Below are 15,429 nucleotides of genomic sequence, written 5' to 3'. Positions count from 1 at the left end.
GAAATATTTGAAGTGCCCTTTGTTTTGTTTTGAACGTGTTTCGAAGCCTTTTGTTTCATTTTGATTTTGCTGTTTCAAGCTCGAAACGTGCTGAAACAGCTTTGAAACGAAACACCCATCAAAATTTTGCACAGCCATACTGTACAGTCACTGAACTGGAAGTGTTTTGGTGTGATGGCAAACCTAGGATCCAGAGTGCCTTAGTTTAGTTCTGGTTATTTTTGGTTTTTTTTTAATCTGTACAGTAAATTTTTCATACTGGCATAACTGAACATTTATCATTTCCAGAAAAAAGCATTTTTAGCATTTTAGAGGATGTAGTTTTTCAACCTGTCTGTATATTTGAGGAAATTGAGTCTTCTCCAGTCTCACATATTGAACTATTTGTTACAAAATAAAAAGTAGCTGCAGTCTAAAACTGAGTCATTGGTAATTTATATTAAAATATGTGTGTACACTGACATTTGCATAAACAACTTAACCAAATACTTTACAGAGTTGTTAAAGCATTCTCTTCCCTAAATGACTGAATACAACAAAATGTCAGAAGCAGAATGTGATATGATATAGGAAGAAAGTAAAGGGAAAGACTATTCAGGTTTACCAGTGATGTTCAAAAGAAGTGTTCTTGCTGTCCGAACTGTATTTTTATCCAGTTAATAAAACTATAAGATTGAGAGATGCCAGAATTATTAATACACAGATACTGAACTGCTCAAAAGAGCTATCCAGCACATCCTTTTCAACTAAAGTTAAATATATATGACATTTGCTAAAAATAATATAGAAATAAAATGTCATCAAAAGTTAAAACACCATAAAACTGTACACATAATTTTATTTTCTGCCTTTGTTTCTTAATCCCTTTTCTCTCTTCCATCTCAGACTCATTCAGCTCCACACTCTTTGTCCTATTATTGTCCTCTTTTTCCTGTCATTTTTTATGGTCTTCTTCCCCCTTTTCTTTTGGGGTAAAAAAAAAAAAAAAAAAAATCTCTACTTCATAGTAATTGCAATTGGTCAATTTTCCTTCTCTGTATTTTTCTATGCTGTGTCTTCCCCCTTACCTCTCTTTGTATCACATAGTTTCTCTGTAGAACCTCTCTCCAGTACTTCATACTACATTTACTATTCCTGCAATACATTATCTATATATATATGAAAGCCTTAGCCTATCTGTCTGTCCATAAGAGTGTTCCGGACAGGAGGAGTTCAGGACAGGAGCCAGTGGTGGTGCAGTGGAGCGCTGCCATGATGGCGTGGACAGAGGGGACAAAGCACGGGGTTGGGGTGAGCCCCCCCCAACTCCCTGGAGGAGGTGGCACCATGGAATGCTGGCTATGGGGTACAGAGAGGATGGCAGGGCAAGGTTCACCCCTGCCCCCCTGCTCCTTGGAGGTGGCAGTAGCACAAGGGGGAAGGGGCAGGGGCAGGCCTGTCACGCAAGTAGGGGAAACAGGGTTGGGCCCACTGCGCTGGGCAGGGAACAGGATTGGGCCATGGTGGTGGGGGGGGAATGGGATCGGGCCCGCCCAGCTGAGCTCCATCCCTGCCAGGCCCATCATTCTTGACAGGCAATTTGCTAGTATTCATTATACTCCTCTATTAGCCTGGATGTTACTTTGAAAAACGACAAGCTCAACCCCACTGTAACAGGGAATCAGTCAGGAGCCATGTTACTGAGACAAGGTCGGATCAGACTGACCCGATGATGAACCCCTGCCAGGTGGAGGGGATTACACACCTGGGAGGAGACTGGGTGATTAGGCTGCCAAAACCAGGCATAAAGCCAACACACTGTTTGCCTTTGGGCACCAGGAAACAAATGAGGAGTGGCAGAGGTCCCTGACAGGACAGAAGAAGTCCTACCTGTGAACTGAAAGTCATTGGGGGAGCTCCAGACTCATGGCAGATCAGCCGGGAAGAGGTTTTGCCTCAATGAAAACCAGCTGCGCTGGTGAATGTGGGGAGATACGGTGGTGCCAGGAGGCAGATTCACCAGCAACTTGAAGAGGGAGGCATTCTGCTCCCAGGTAAAAGAGAGAGGATCAGAATCATCCCCAAGCCTGGATCCCATCAGGACTGCAGAATTTAGCAATAGCCAGGCAGGCTGAGAGAGAGAAATAATGGGGACTGCTCTCAGCATTACACACCCATGGAGAATGAGAGCCAGGAAGAGCATATGCTGCAAATGAGGTAATTAGCAGCGAAGACTCTTTACAAAGTATATACAAAAGTATCAAGCCTGGAGATTCCTCAACTGTAACTCAGGCTATCCTTGTCAATGAAGTAATTGACAAGAGTAAAAAAAAATTAACTAACATCAGGGTGGCATTTATCTACCTTGGAACAACAAAGGACACTGATCTCAAATATTCCAAAAAAATCCTGGTTCAGGACCATTAAATATTTTTGCTTTTCTAATGCTGAAACATTATAACATAGAATAATGCTTTAAAATTACTAAATCTACATGAACTGAAATATTTATAAGGATGAAATCAGGAAGGCCAAAATGAAATGGGAGTTGCACCTAGCAAGGCATATGAAGAGTAACAAGAAGGGTTTAAACAAGCATGTCAGCAACTAGAGGAAAATCAGGGAAATTGTGGGATCCTTACTGAATAGGGGAGGCAAACAAGTGACAGATAATGTGGAAAATGCTGTATAGTCAATGCCTTTTTTACCTCAGTCTTCACAGGCAAAGTCAGCTCCCAGACTACTGCACATGGCAGCACAGTTTGGGAAGGCAGGAAGCAGCTGACAGTGGCAAAGAAAACAGGTTAGAGACTCTTTAGAAAAGTTGTACATGGGGCCAGATGCAATGTACCCAAAGGTGCTGAGGAGTTTGCTGGTATGATTAGGGAGCTGCTGGCCATTATCTTGGAAAATTCATGGCAAATCATGAGAGGTCGCAGACAACGGGGAAAGGGCAAATGTAGTGCCCATCTTTAAGAAAGGGAAGGAGGATCAAGAAAACTACACATCAGTCAGCCTCACCTCAGTCCCTGGAAAAATCATGGAGGTCCTCAAGGAATCAATTTCTAAACACTTGGAGAAGAAGGTTATTAGGAACAGTCAGTATGGATTCACCAAGGGCAAGTCATGCCTGACTAACTTCATTGCCTTTTATGATGAGACAACTGGCTCTGTAGCTACAGAGAGACCAGTGGATGTTATCTACCTTGATTTTAGCAAGGCTTCTGATACAGTCTCCAACAGCATTCCCCCCAGCACTCTAAGGAATTATCAGTTGGATGGATGGACTATAAGGTGGATAGAAAACTGGCTGGATCATCAGGCTCAAAAGGTAATAATCAATGGCTCAATATGTAGTAAGCAGCTAGTATCAAGTGGAGTGTTCCAGGGGTTGGTCCTGGGGCTGGTTTTGTTCAGTATCTTCATTGACTATCTGGAAATAGGGATAGAGTGCACCCTTAGCAAGTTTGCTGATGACACCAAGCTGGGGGCAGTAATAAATGCACTGGATATTAGGGCTAGGATTCAGAGAGACCTTGACAAACTGGAGGATTGGACAAAAGAAGTCTCATGAAGTGCAAAGTCCTGCACTTACGATGGAACAATCCCATGCACTACTACAGGCTAAGCAACAGCTCTGCATAAGAAGACTTAAGGGTTACATGGGACAATAAGCTGAATATGAGTCAACAGTGTTCCCTTGTTGTCAAGAAGGTAAACCACATCCTGGACTACATTAGTAGGAGCGTTGCCAGCAGATTGAGGGAAGTGATTATCTCCCTCTATGGCTAGGGACAGACATTCAAAAAGCCTGAGCCTGAATTGATTCAACTTTTGCAGCTTAGTTTAACCTGCCTAGGCTGAACCAGTTTCCAACCATACAAACAATCCCTCTGGACTGAGGAAATTCAGGCACATGCCTGCAGTGGCTCAGGCTAGAAGCCGGGGGGAGAGGGGGAAATGGGGCTAGAGCAGCCCTCCCTTCCCTTGCACAGAGTTTAGCTGACGGGGGCATGGCCAGGCCCTGGCAGGACTTTCTCATTAGGGAGGCCTGCCTGCATCATCCGAGGCTTTTCTCTGCTGGCTGCGCAAGGAGTGGGAGAGTTGTCAGCCCCCAGTCCCTTCCTAGCACTCTGAGGCAAGGGGGATGTGCACTGCATTTATCTGTTGATGATACAGAGCTTTTCAATCTCCCTCCAAGCTTGTCAGACTTTGCACTAAACTGACGGGTGAGGAAGGTAGCCTGGAGCTGATATAAGTATTTATCACCCAATAAGCAAAACAATAGCCTCTCTCCCATTACTTGAAACTCTTCTTAAACAGCTTACCAGGATGACCTATTGATTTGCTCCAAAAGCCCTGTCCTGTTTGCTTGCCTGTCCCAATTAAATTGGTGAGACACACACACACAGACCCCTCTCTGCATTAGCTAGCACACCATGTGCCTGCAGTATTTGGGGCTCAGGTCCATGCTGTGGGAGATGGGAAGGAGGGATTTCCTGTTCGAGCAGCAAAGGGGGGTAGGGCAGGGGGAAGCCAGCAGACCCTGTTGCGTCTGCAGTCTCTGCTTAGATAGCACTAGCTAGCCTACCACATGTTGACTATGGTCCATACTGTGGGAGAGGGGAAGAAGAGATCCCTGCTTGAGCAGCAAGTGTTAAGAGGGGAGGGGAGGGGAGGGGAGTGTGGGGCATGAGGAAGCCAGCAGACCCTGCTGTATCTGCAAGTCTGTGCTGGAGGAGCTCTGCCCAGGGAGCAAAGGGAGGGGCCAGCTCTGCTGTGGAGCAGAGAGCCCCACCAAGCCCAGAGAGCATGCTGGGATACTGGGGGTGTCTGGTTTAACTTAAACCAGCAAGGGATCTGGGACAGACATTGCATAAACTGGTTTGAGCCAAATCAGTTAAGTCTGATACTACATTTAACCAGCTTCATCTCAAATCAGTTTCAGCCATTTTCAAACTGGCTTATGGGCACTGAACATCTGTTCTGTTGCAGGTTTAAACCAGTTTCTGATCACTTAAACCGGTTTATGTGTAATGTCTGTCTCTAGCCGATTAGGCACTGGTGAAGCCACATTTGAAGTACTATGCCCAGTTTTGGGCCCCCCCACTACAGAAAGGATGAAGACAAATTGGACAGAGTCCAGCAGAGGGCAACAAAAGAAGATGGAGCAAGACCAGTGGTTTTCAACCTTTGTTCCACAGATCCCTAGGGGTCTGCAGACCATGTCTAAGTGGTCTACAAAAGAGGACTATGATCAATCAAAAGTATTGAAGATTATGATCAATCGAATGCTTACAATCAAAGGGTTCGGCACCTCCATTCAAAATTTTTTAGGGGTCTGCAAACAAAAAAATGTTAAAAACCACTAAACTGTACTGTTCTTAGCTGTGGCAGATAACAGAACAAGGAGCAATGGTCTCAGGTTGCAGTAAGGGAAGATTAAGTTAGATATTAAGAAAAGCTTTCTTACTAGGAGGGTTATAAAACACTGGAGCAGGCTATGCAAAGAGGTTGTGGAATATCCATCCTTGGAGGTTTTTAAGACCTTAGTAGACAAAGCCTTTGCTAGGAAAATATAGTTGGGAACTGTCCTGCTTTGAGCAAGGGGTTGGACTACATGACCTTCTGAAATCACTTCCAACCCTAATTTGCTATGATTCTATGATTTTAGTACTGAAATAGTATGAAAAGTCAAATCTTCTGATTTTCAGGCAATAAATTTCATCATGACTAAAACATTCCCACAAAATGTTCTGAACCTTCATTTTTAAACATAAAACTGTGCTTCTAAGTTTTTGGTTTTTCTGGAAAATAGATGGATCTGGAAAATACTGTGATCTCCAGCCCCTACATCTACTGCCTGGTTTTTGGACCATATGCTAGCTCCTAATTTAGCTCAAGAAATCCATGATGGTGAAAACTATTCAGAGAACACTAAATACCACCCCAACTTGTGTTCCAAATGTATAACACTTGGAAGATTTCTTTTTTTTTTATTTTATTGCATCTTTACATTTCATTCCATCCCAGGATATATGTGTATATGTTGAAACGCCATATTTTCAACCCAGGCTTCACAGCTTTCAGAGTGGAATAAATATTTTAAGTTTTGGATGCCCACCTGAACTGAAACTACAAACGTTTGAGATTCCTCCATCAGGCTTAACAATGGTTCAACCTATGTTGTGGCAAGCAGGACTGACTTTCCACATTGCAAGATTCCTGAATTTTGGTGTACCCTGATGTGACCTTCTAATTTTAAAGGAGTTTAATTCAAAATTTTGAAGTGGATTTTTCAAACTAATTAAATATTAAAATAATCAGTTCTATTATCTATGATGATACTATATTACACGCATTTTCTATTTTTTTATTCTTCATATAAGCTTTTAGATCTACAATATATAATAGAAGTTTTCAATCAGGAAACTGGAGATTTGAGCAGATAAGAAGTAAAATAATTGGGGCTTTTAGAATGTGAGTATGTGTAGGATGCCTTATGCAAGAGGCATAAAATTTATGTTTCTGCTAAAATTATCAGTGGTGAAAGAGTTAGTAGTGTTGACATTTAAAATGAAGCTTTTGCTTTTAAAACCATTGAGATGAATGGAACAGTTCACACATGCCAAAATAAGTATTTCTGACTCAATTTACACACAATCTGGCATTAATTTATTTACATTCAATTGCAAGATTATATTTATGACCACGGGAAAAAGATATACATATACTTTGAGAAATGTAAGTCCTGACTTCAATGCATAATTTCATTGAATGCATTGACCACTGGATTTGAGGTTCAAGTCACACTACTACATACTGTGGTATGAGAAGATTTGCTAAGCTTGAAAATACACACTGCCAAAGGTAGTACATTTCCCTTTGTTAATATTTGGGGTTTCTAGTGTAAAAGAAATCTAGACTTGTCAACAGTATGCAATATATTTCTTTCAGTCCATGTAAACTTCACATATAGCCACTTAGCCAAATAACACAACACAGCACATAAAACATTTTAAAACTATTTCTGTATATCATGACAACATTGCCTTTATGATAATCATTTTCCAATTGGCAAATTAAAAGTTAATGGAATTTAAATGCATCAGTGTCTCCTTAGCTGTTTATCTAATAACATTTTATATTTTGCACTTATATGGTATGTGCCTTACAGAACACAAAGTACATTAAAAATTATGCTGCAACCTTTATCATTTTACAAATGACAAAAATGAGGCATAAAGATTGCCATCAGGTACTCAAACAGTCTGGAACAGAAGCTGAATCTCCTGCCCATTTTCAAATGCTTTAGCTTCTAGACAAACCAGGTTTCTCAGCTTCAGCAAAATGTGTCTTGTTCACTTTAAAAAAAATACTCTTTATGGTTTTTGCAGAGAATAACCAATACTGCTTTATCAGAGATCAAGGTAATAAAAGCATTATATGTTTGTCAAAAAAGTTCACTCAGAGGCATTTTGAGCTGCTCCTGATAACACCTAAGTGGGTTACTATGCCTAACTGCCGAGCTGTGGGGATGCCCAAACAGGAGTGGGAGGGACTTAGGTCAGCAGCAGCCCCATGACTGGGAAGGAGGACAAGTAATCATAGCCTGAATGCCAACAGCAAAAGCATGTATACAAAGGACAACTGATACTGCAAAAACAAAGCATTAAAATCTCTGGTTTGCATTTTATAAGAACAGGTTACAATTTATCACTCAATTTCTCTCTCTGACTGAGTCTGGGGTACAAAATATAGGGTAGAAAATAACATGATTCTGGCACAAATGCAAAATTACTCCTTGTTATGCTTCAGAAAATAAATTTCAGTGAATGTTTCAAAAAGCAATTTGAATTTTGGTTGTTAATGACACTTGAAACCAGATGTGGTTTATGTTTTGTTGAGAACATTTCATGCAGCTCTACTTAGCAATCCAAAAACAAGAATTTGCATTCAAACAAGCTGTCTACAAAAATAAAAATACTGCCTTGGTGTTACTAATTTTACGGAAACTTATTTTTCTTCAAAATCAATTACCTTATATCCAGGTCCTAACTGATGGATTGCAAAGATCTGTGCTGGGTTGAGTGCTTCAGTGAATACATATACTGCTCCAAGTTGACCACAAAACACTCTATTTGCATCAGCTGTCTCTGAAGATCCAAGAAAACATTTATCATAGCTCTGTATTAAAGAAAAAAAATAATTAATTTAAACTATATATGTGTATATATATGCACACAAAAAAAAGAACAAATGCTTACATATAACTGTTATTGCTAAAAAGAGAGGTTTTGAAGAAAAAACAATTGTTTAAATTATAACTGCAAAAGCTATTATTTTTTTCAAATAAAACATCAGTTTATCATTGAATAAAGTAACATATACATATTTCATTTATTATTACAAGCTTATTTTCATTGTCACTGATTGTGATTCATTTTTAGTCATATGTCATACCTTAATGAACACTAAAACAAAATTACCAAGTTACAAAGTTACCATATTACCTAAAAAGGCTCAACTCTTCAGCTTAGAAAGAAGGTGGCGGGGGGAGAGGGAATAGGACAGAGGTCTATAAAGTTATGAAGGGTTTGGACCAAGTGGACAGGAAACAGTTGCACACCAGCTTCCAGAACACTGGAACTGGGGGGCACCTGCTGAAATTAGTAGGTGACAGGTTTAAAACAAATGAGAATGTAGGTTTTTTATACAACACTTAGTTAGCTTGTGGAATTCACTGCCACAGGAGGTGGTGGAGGCAGACAGCACATCCAGGTTCAAAAATGGACTGGATAAGTACCTGGAAAATAGATCTATTAATGGCTATTCAACAGAATGGTTGAAGAAGTTTCCCCTGGCACCTCTAAACCAATAATGATGGATGCCAGAGAGGATACTGAATAGGGGATGTAGATCACTCTAGAGATATCCAGTTCAGTGCTCTCCCTGTATAGTACCCACTTCTGCCACAGTTGGTGACAGGATACTGGGCTGGATGGTCCACTGGTCTGACCCAGTATGGCACTTCTTATGTTCAAGTATCAGAATTCCAGCTTTTGCACCTAGAATATATGAAAGACCACAAAAGTTGCTTTCTCTAGGTCCATAATTGCAGCCACATATTGCGATACAACTACAAACTGACATTCAGCTCCTTCTTCCTTACATATTTTCATTTCTTCATTAACAATGAGGTCTTACTATGTTGAAACGTTCTCTCAGTCTTGTGCTGTTTGGACCTTCTAAATCTTTGCTATCAATGACTGCCACCTTCAGAACTCTCTACCATAAGCTCTCAAAAACTGTGGCGAACATCTTCCAGCCTTTACCCCTACATACAACCATAAAGTCACTCTCTTAGTTAAAGACTAAGGAACATCACCCTGACAGAAATATGCCCTCGCTGAGGCATTAGACATTCAGCAGCAGCTCTAATCTGTTGTTCTCTGGCAGAAGCTGCAATAATTGAGGCACTAAGCATCTGGACTCGGCCTGCCTTTGAACTCTTTCTCAATGGTCTAAAGGGGGATAATAGGTCTAGGGCAGCCTCCATACTCTTGCCTAAGTGTACACATTGAAGTTCTTGGTGTGATGGTCACATAGTAGATCTCTTGTGCATACACCATGATCCAGGGGACCAGTGGTTGCCAAGAAATAAAGCTGAATAGACTCAACCAATCAGATGAAGCTGCTGACTTCCATTTATATAACTCCCGCATTCTGAGGGAAAGTGCTAATACAATATCTGGCTATATTCCCTCAAAACTCCCCAACTATGTGGCCAAAATGGCTGCCACAACTTCTAAAACCCCATTTCAACTCGTGTGTGTGTGTGTGTGTGTGTGTGTGTGTGTGGTGTGTGTACAGAAACACATACATGCACACACACGTATACTGTAGTATAAATTTTTGCATATTAGTTATTACGCTTAAATGACAATAGGATTGAATTGATCAACCTCCATGATTGTATGAACAACTAAAACTCCATTTTGTGCTTGTTCCCTCCTTGACATGAGTGGATGAACTTCATATGCCCTGCGTACGTGAGTGTCTGTGACAGAGTGAAAGGTGAAAGAATGGTAACTATTTCCATGAAAACAGAAGATTTAATTGATTGTGTAAGCAACAAGGTGCCAATGTATAAGTTACCAGACAGTAAACTAATTAATGGATGGCTGAAGAACTCGTCTGTGATCAGGTGCAAAGAAGAAGGAATTTTGCATATCTTGCCATTTGAACTACACAATGCTTCAAAACCAACTGTACAATGTTTCAAGGCAAAGATCAAGATACCAATGGAGATACCAGCTTTACTGGAATGACCTCAAGTTGAGATAACCAGAAGAAACAATCTCTAATTATTAAAGACTGAGCATGGAAAAACCCCAATGCTAAACAAAGATTTGAAATCCCTATAAAAGTGAGACTCAGACAAGCCAAGATGGGGCCTCGCTCTCTCGCAGTGGCCCCTCAGTCCCCACTATCATGGCTGTCATCCCTGCCACCCCCCTCTGCCTCCAAGGAGCAGGGCTGGGGAGGGGGGTGAAGCCAGTACTGCTGGCCTTACCCCTCCCCTCCCCGCTCCAGCCCTGCTGGGGGATGGCGGAGACGGCGCTTCTGTCTTTGCAGAGCACTCCGATTGGTTGTTTCAGTAAAAATAGTGATTGGCTGCCGAGACAATGAATCAGAGTGAGAATAAAGTGTCACAGACAGACAGACAGACTAAGGCTTTTATAATATTAGAATTTATAAGTTGTCCATGTATAGACTCCAATCCATCTTAATTCAAGGTCATCTTTGGATTCAGGTAAATATGGTATATGACCCTTTTTCCTCCCTTCTGGTCACCTGATGAGGCCTTCTGGTAACAGGGACCAGGTGCAGTAGTGGCCTTAGGGGAGGGCAAACTCCTCAGGAAGCCATACATGAAAAATTTTCCTTAAAAAACAAACAAAAAACAAAAACAAAAAAACCTAGGTTCTCTATAAGATACAGGCAGTCCTCAACTTACAATGTTTCAAGTTACAACATTTTGCACTTATGTTTATAAATTGGCACCATTTCAACTTTCTGACGTCAGTTTTAACTTTACAACACTTGATCTGATGCCACATCACTAGCGAACAAGTTCACTGCATCACCCATCTCCCTGGAGAACATCTGTCCAAACTTCCTTAAACACTTTCTTTAAGAAACAGACAAGACTCCAGAAAAACCTACAGCCAAGACTCCTGAGAAGACTCCAGCCAAGAACCCTTCAAAAAGTCCAGCAAAGTCACCTCAAAGAAGTCCTTCTAAATCAATATGATTGCTATGTACAATATAAATACACTAATGTAGCCATATTACTCATCTATAATTGATTCAGTACAAAATTCTGGGTTATTTTTGGTGACAATAAGGTATTGGGCCTTGGTTCAGGAATGAGTCCCACACTTACAACATTTTTTCCTATGGGAAAATCGGTTCTGAGTTACAAAGTTTCAACTAAGTTGCGGTTTTCAGGAACCAATTGTGTCGTGAGTCCGAGGACTGCCTGTATACGCAGACTGCTGCAATTCAACATCCAGTGGTCCATGCTGGTGTTGCAGAGTACTATAAGCAAGATATTACTGAGGATTTTTGCTAAGGAGCCAGAAGGAAGTCTTGGCTCTTTAGCTCAGCTTCTTGAAACAGACGGTCTAAGAAAACGCATGTAATCTTGGCTGGTCATGTCTACTCTAACTGCAAGCTTTTGGACACAAACACCCTTCAATTGAAACATTCACATCTATACCATTATCAAGTATGAATTGTTTCAATAAAGAGGATGAACCTCAATTTTGTAAGTGCTTTATAAACTTTTAGTCGTAAACAGATGGGTAAATATGACCCATTTACACCATTTTATCTTACATTGGATTGTATATTGTTATTTAAAGACTTTTTTTGCAAAAATCTAGTTGGTCTAATAAAAGATATCACCTCTACTATGAATCCTGATTGCTTTTTCCTTTAGACCAATACAGCTACAACCTGGACCCATGGAAATTAGCCAATTTTTTAAATGAAAACTTCACAATTTTACAAGGAGGAAGCAACTTAGTACATGGAATACTCTTCTGGGCAGGCATTTCTTATCCGGTAAGGTGTCTCTGAGCTCTGTTGTGAGGTTCTGTGATGATACAAATTACCTTGAACAAAGGCATGAACAGCATCTCAGGTTTCAGGTTGTCAGACTCCTCTGTTAACTCCTATGAAATTCATTTCTACCCAGGAGAACTTTTACCATATTTTCTCTTATGACTGATGAAGGGTGTTTGTGCCTGAAAGCTTGCAATTAAAGAATTTTTTTGCAAAAACCTAGTTTGTCTAATAAAAGATATCACCTCTACCACGAGTCCTGATTGCTTTTTCCTTTAGATCAATACGGCTACAACCTGAATACCTGACACAATGTTGTAACTGAGGCATTTTTCATTTTACTTCCAACTCCTTGTTTCTCTTACCTTGAATCCCATCTCACTCAACTGTTACAGCATGATGATTCCGCCCCCAGTAACCAAATAGGAAAAAATAGTAGACAGGAACACATTTTAAAAAATAAACAAAAATAAAAAGTGGCAGTTTTTTTCATTCTATCAGCTAGCGTCTCTTTTTTTACACAGAGTATGCACTAAAATGAAAAGTGGTCTATTTTCCTGTTTTAGTGGGCATTGTAACAGGGTGTGGATCCTTTAGAGAACTGAAAAGATGCAGCTTGCCGATGAGCTGCAGCTGGATGGGATCAAGTCTTTGGACAGATCCCCAGTTTGGAGCATTAGAAAGGCTAGCAGAAGGAAAACAAGGAGGGAGAAGGAGCTTATGGAAGCTGGAAGCCTTGAAGAGAGAAAGGTATGGGTTTGTTGTATAGCCTGTAGGGACTGTTTTGTTTGTAAAGTCTAAAAGGAAAGGCTTTTTTTGTTTGTTTGTATTTGACTTCCCTTTGCTGAGGAAGGCTCTGAATAAAGAACCTGTTTGGGAACTTGGAAAGAAATGAAGCTGTAGATTACACAAGACCAGCTGGCAGAGGGCACTGCCAGCTCACATGCAGCTGAAATGTGCAAGAATTCAACTATTCAGAATGATCCCACAGGTTGGGGGAGTGTGTGTGTGGGGGGGGGAGGGGCTAATCTACCTGGAAGAACTCTTCACAAGATCATCAAAACTGAACTGTATTGTAGACTGCACTTCAAACCTAACCCTCACTTTGCACTTAAGGATGCAATTGAACATCCTAATATTAATATCTTATCATCATTTATTATAAGAAGGCAGGGTAGAGTTGCACTTCATACACTAATTCATGGGTTGTCTAACTGGCAGCCCATGTGTAAAGGGTTAGTCTGCAGGCCACAGGGCTCCCACCTAAGCCACCTTCTCCCCTGATTGTTCCAGTTGCAGCCACAGCCAGAACCTCCAGGCTCCCCCTACTTCCTCTGCATTTCAGTTCCTGCACCCACCCGAGGGTGAACAGACTACACTAAAGCAACTCTGCCACACCTTCTGCTTGACTTCAGACTAACACTGCTAACTATCTCTCTTTATTCCCTTTATTTAGAACATATTCCCTAAACACCCCAATACAGGATCATAACCCTTTGTATTAGGCACCTTTAATTTAGTACTATTGGACTGAATACTAATACTTTTGAATGGATGTCTCTTCCAGAGATTTAGTTTCAGAACAATACATGACAAAAATAAACCAAAACTGTTTTCATTATTAAACTAATTAATTTCCTTCAAGATAATGTCCTTAAAAATAACTCAGTTTCCCCCTTCTCTTCATTCTCAAAATGGTTTCTTGAACATTTATTTCCTAAATTTGCCTTGATTTAAAAAAAACTATGCCAAATTTCTAGGACTTAACTAACTAACAAAATGAGGGAGGCTAATTGATTTTAACTGTATGAAACTATTAAAGTGTAAAATATCTCTAAATGCAGTTAAAATCCATAGTTCTGTCTATTAAACTCTTATTCTATTTTCTTAAAGCTTCAATTATTGATTGGCCTTTTGATATGTTTACTCTCTTTTAAATACAAGAAGCATAAAAGAGTAGAGTTTCTTCTGTATATTACGCTTCAAATTATGGCTGAGAAAAATTAATGATGTAATGTCTCATTTCACAGGTGTCGAGTACATGGGAGCACGAAGGCCTCAGCCCTGCTCAGAAAGAAGGTAGGTTGACCACTCATTCCTAATTGGGTGGGACAGTCCCAAAATGGGAACATCAAGGCTGCATCACTCTGGGACACCATTTGTCCTACATTTCCAGTATTGTGCAGGGATCTGGGTTTTCTGTTCACCATGGAAAAAAACATAGGAATGGTGGGTTTCTCTTTACAGGCTGGCAGAGTTCCAGCCTGCAAGGGGCTGCAGGGAGCAGGACACAGGGGGTGCCACATGCATGCAAGCACACATGCATATGCATGTGGCCAGAATACAGCCCCAGGCAGTGGTGGAGAGCAGCTCCCTCAGCTATCTGCAGGTAGGTCTATGGGGGCTGGGGCATATTAAGGCCCCACAGTGAAGGAGGGAATGGGGCAGGGGCTGGGCCTGGAGGCACTGCCCAGCTAGGGTGGTGCATGGGATTTGAAGCCAGGAGTGGTACAGAACCACAGGCAGCTTGTCCAAGGGACTGGGGGAGAAGGGGCTCCCTGCTGCTGCGTGCACTCCTGCCTGCTGTGGCCTTGGGGCTCCCCACCCTATTCATCTCCCACCCAGACACCCCACATTGGCCATGCCACCATGGCAAGGCACTCCCTGCCCTCCAAGCAGGGATGGTGGCACAGAGTTCCCTCCACTAAACTTGAATCGTGCTATGAAAAATATTCTAAAAATAATGTATTTTCTCATCTACAGCTATTATTTAGTGTATCTACTCAAATCTAAGATGACTCTGAATTTACGATGCCCCAAATAATTAGATTCTGTACATGGAAAATCTGTAATTTTGTTATAATTTTCACATATAGAATCTAAGTACTGTACGGTCATCTTTTAATCATGCCTCCCACCACTACGGGCCGGGGGGGACAGGCAGTGTGGGAAGGTCAAGCAGCTTGTGCCTGCCCCTCACCACCTCTGCCCCTATCTGTCAACCTGGAGTCTCTCCTTCCCACAGCCTCTGCTCCACCCCTCCCTTCAGCCTCTGCTCCCCACTTCCCTCCTAGCTTCTAATCTTCCCTCCCCCCAGTTTCTGCTCCATGCTGGCAAGCTCCATCCCTGTTCTAGCCTGGGGCACTGAGCACAGCACCAGCCCAGCCCCTGCCACAACTGTGTAGGCTGCCTACTGCTGCTATGGAGCTAGGCTGGAGGCAGGTTCAGTGCCCCAGGATGCACTGTGCACAGAGGTTGCTGGTGTGGAGCAAGGGTAAGAGGGGGATGGAGAGGAGCAGGCAGGGGTAGAGAGGCAGC

The 15,429-nt window shown here is 41.5% G+C and overlaps 1 protein-coding gene across 1 annotated transcript in view; it reads right to left on the bottom strand.

Annotated features, from left to right (window-relative positions):
- The window catches only part of LOC109302237 (neurobeachin), a 564,850-nt gene that overhangs the window by 316,764 nt on the left and 232,657 nt on the right, over nucleotides 1-15,429 (bottom strand). Inside the window, exon 8 of the mRNA XM_019523799.1 lies at nucleotides 8,020-8,166. Coding sequence (XP_019379344.1) covers nucleotides 8,020-8,166 — 147 coding nt within the window. The remainder of the gene's footprint in view (nucleotides 1-8,019; nucleotides 8,167-15,429) is intronic.

This window comes from Gavialis gangeticus, unplaced genomic scaffold (assembly GCF_001723915.1).
Source record: "Gavialis gangeticus isolate Ggan-Ray unplaced genomic scaffold, GavGan_comp1, whole genome shotgun sequence".
NCBI lineage: Eukaryota > Metazoa > Chordata > Crocodylia > Gavialidae > Gavialis > Gavialis gangeticus.
Note: the sequence above shows the minus strand (reverse complement) of the source record. Positions and strands in the feature narration are given on the sequence as shown.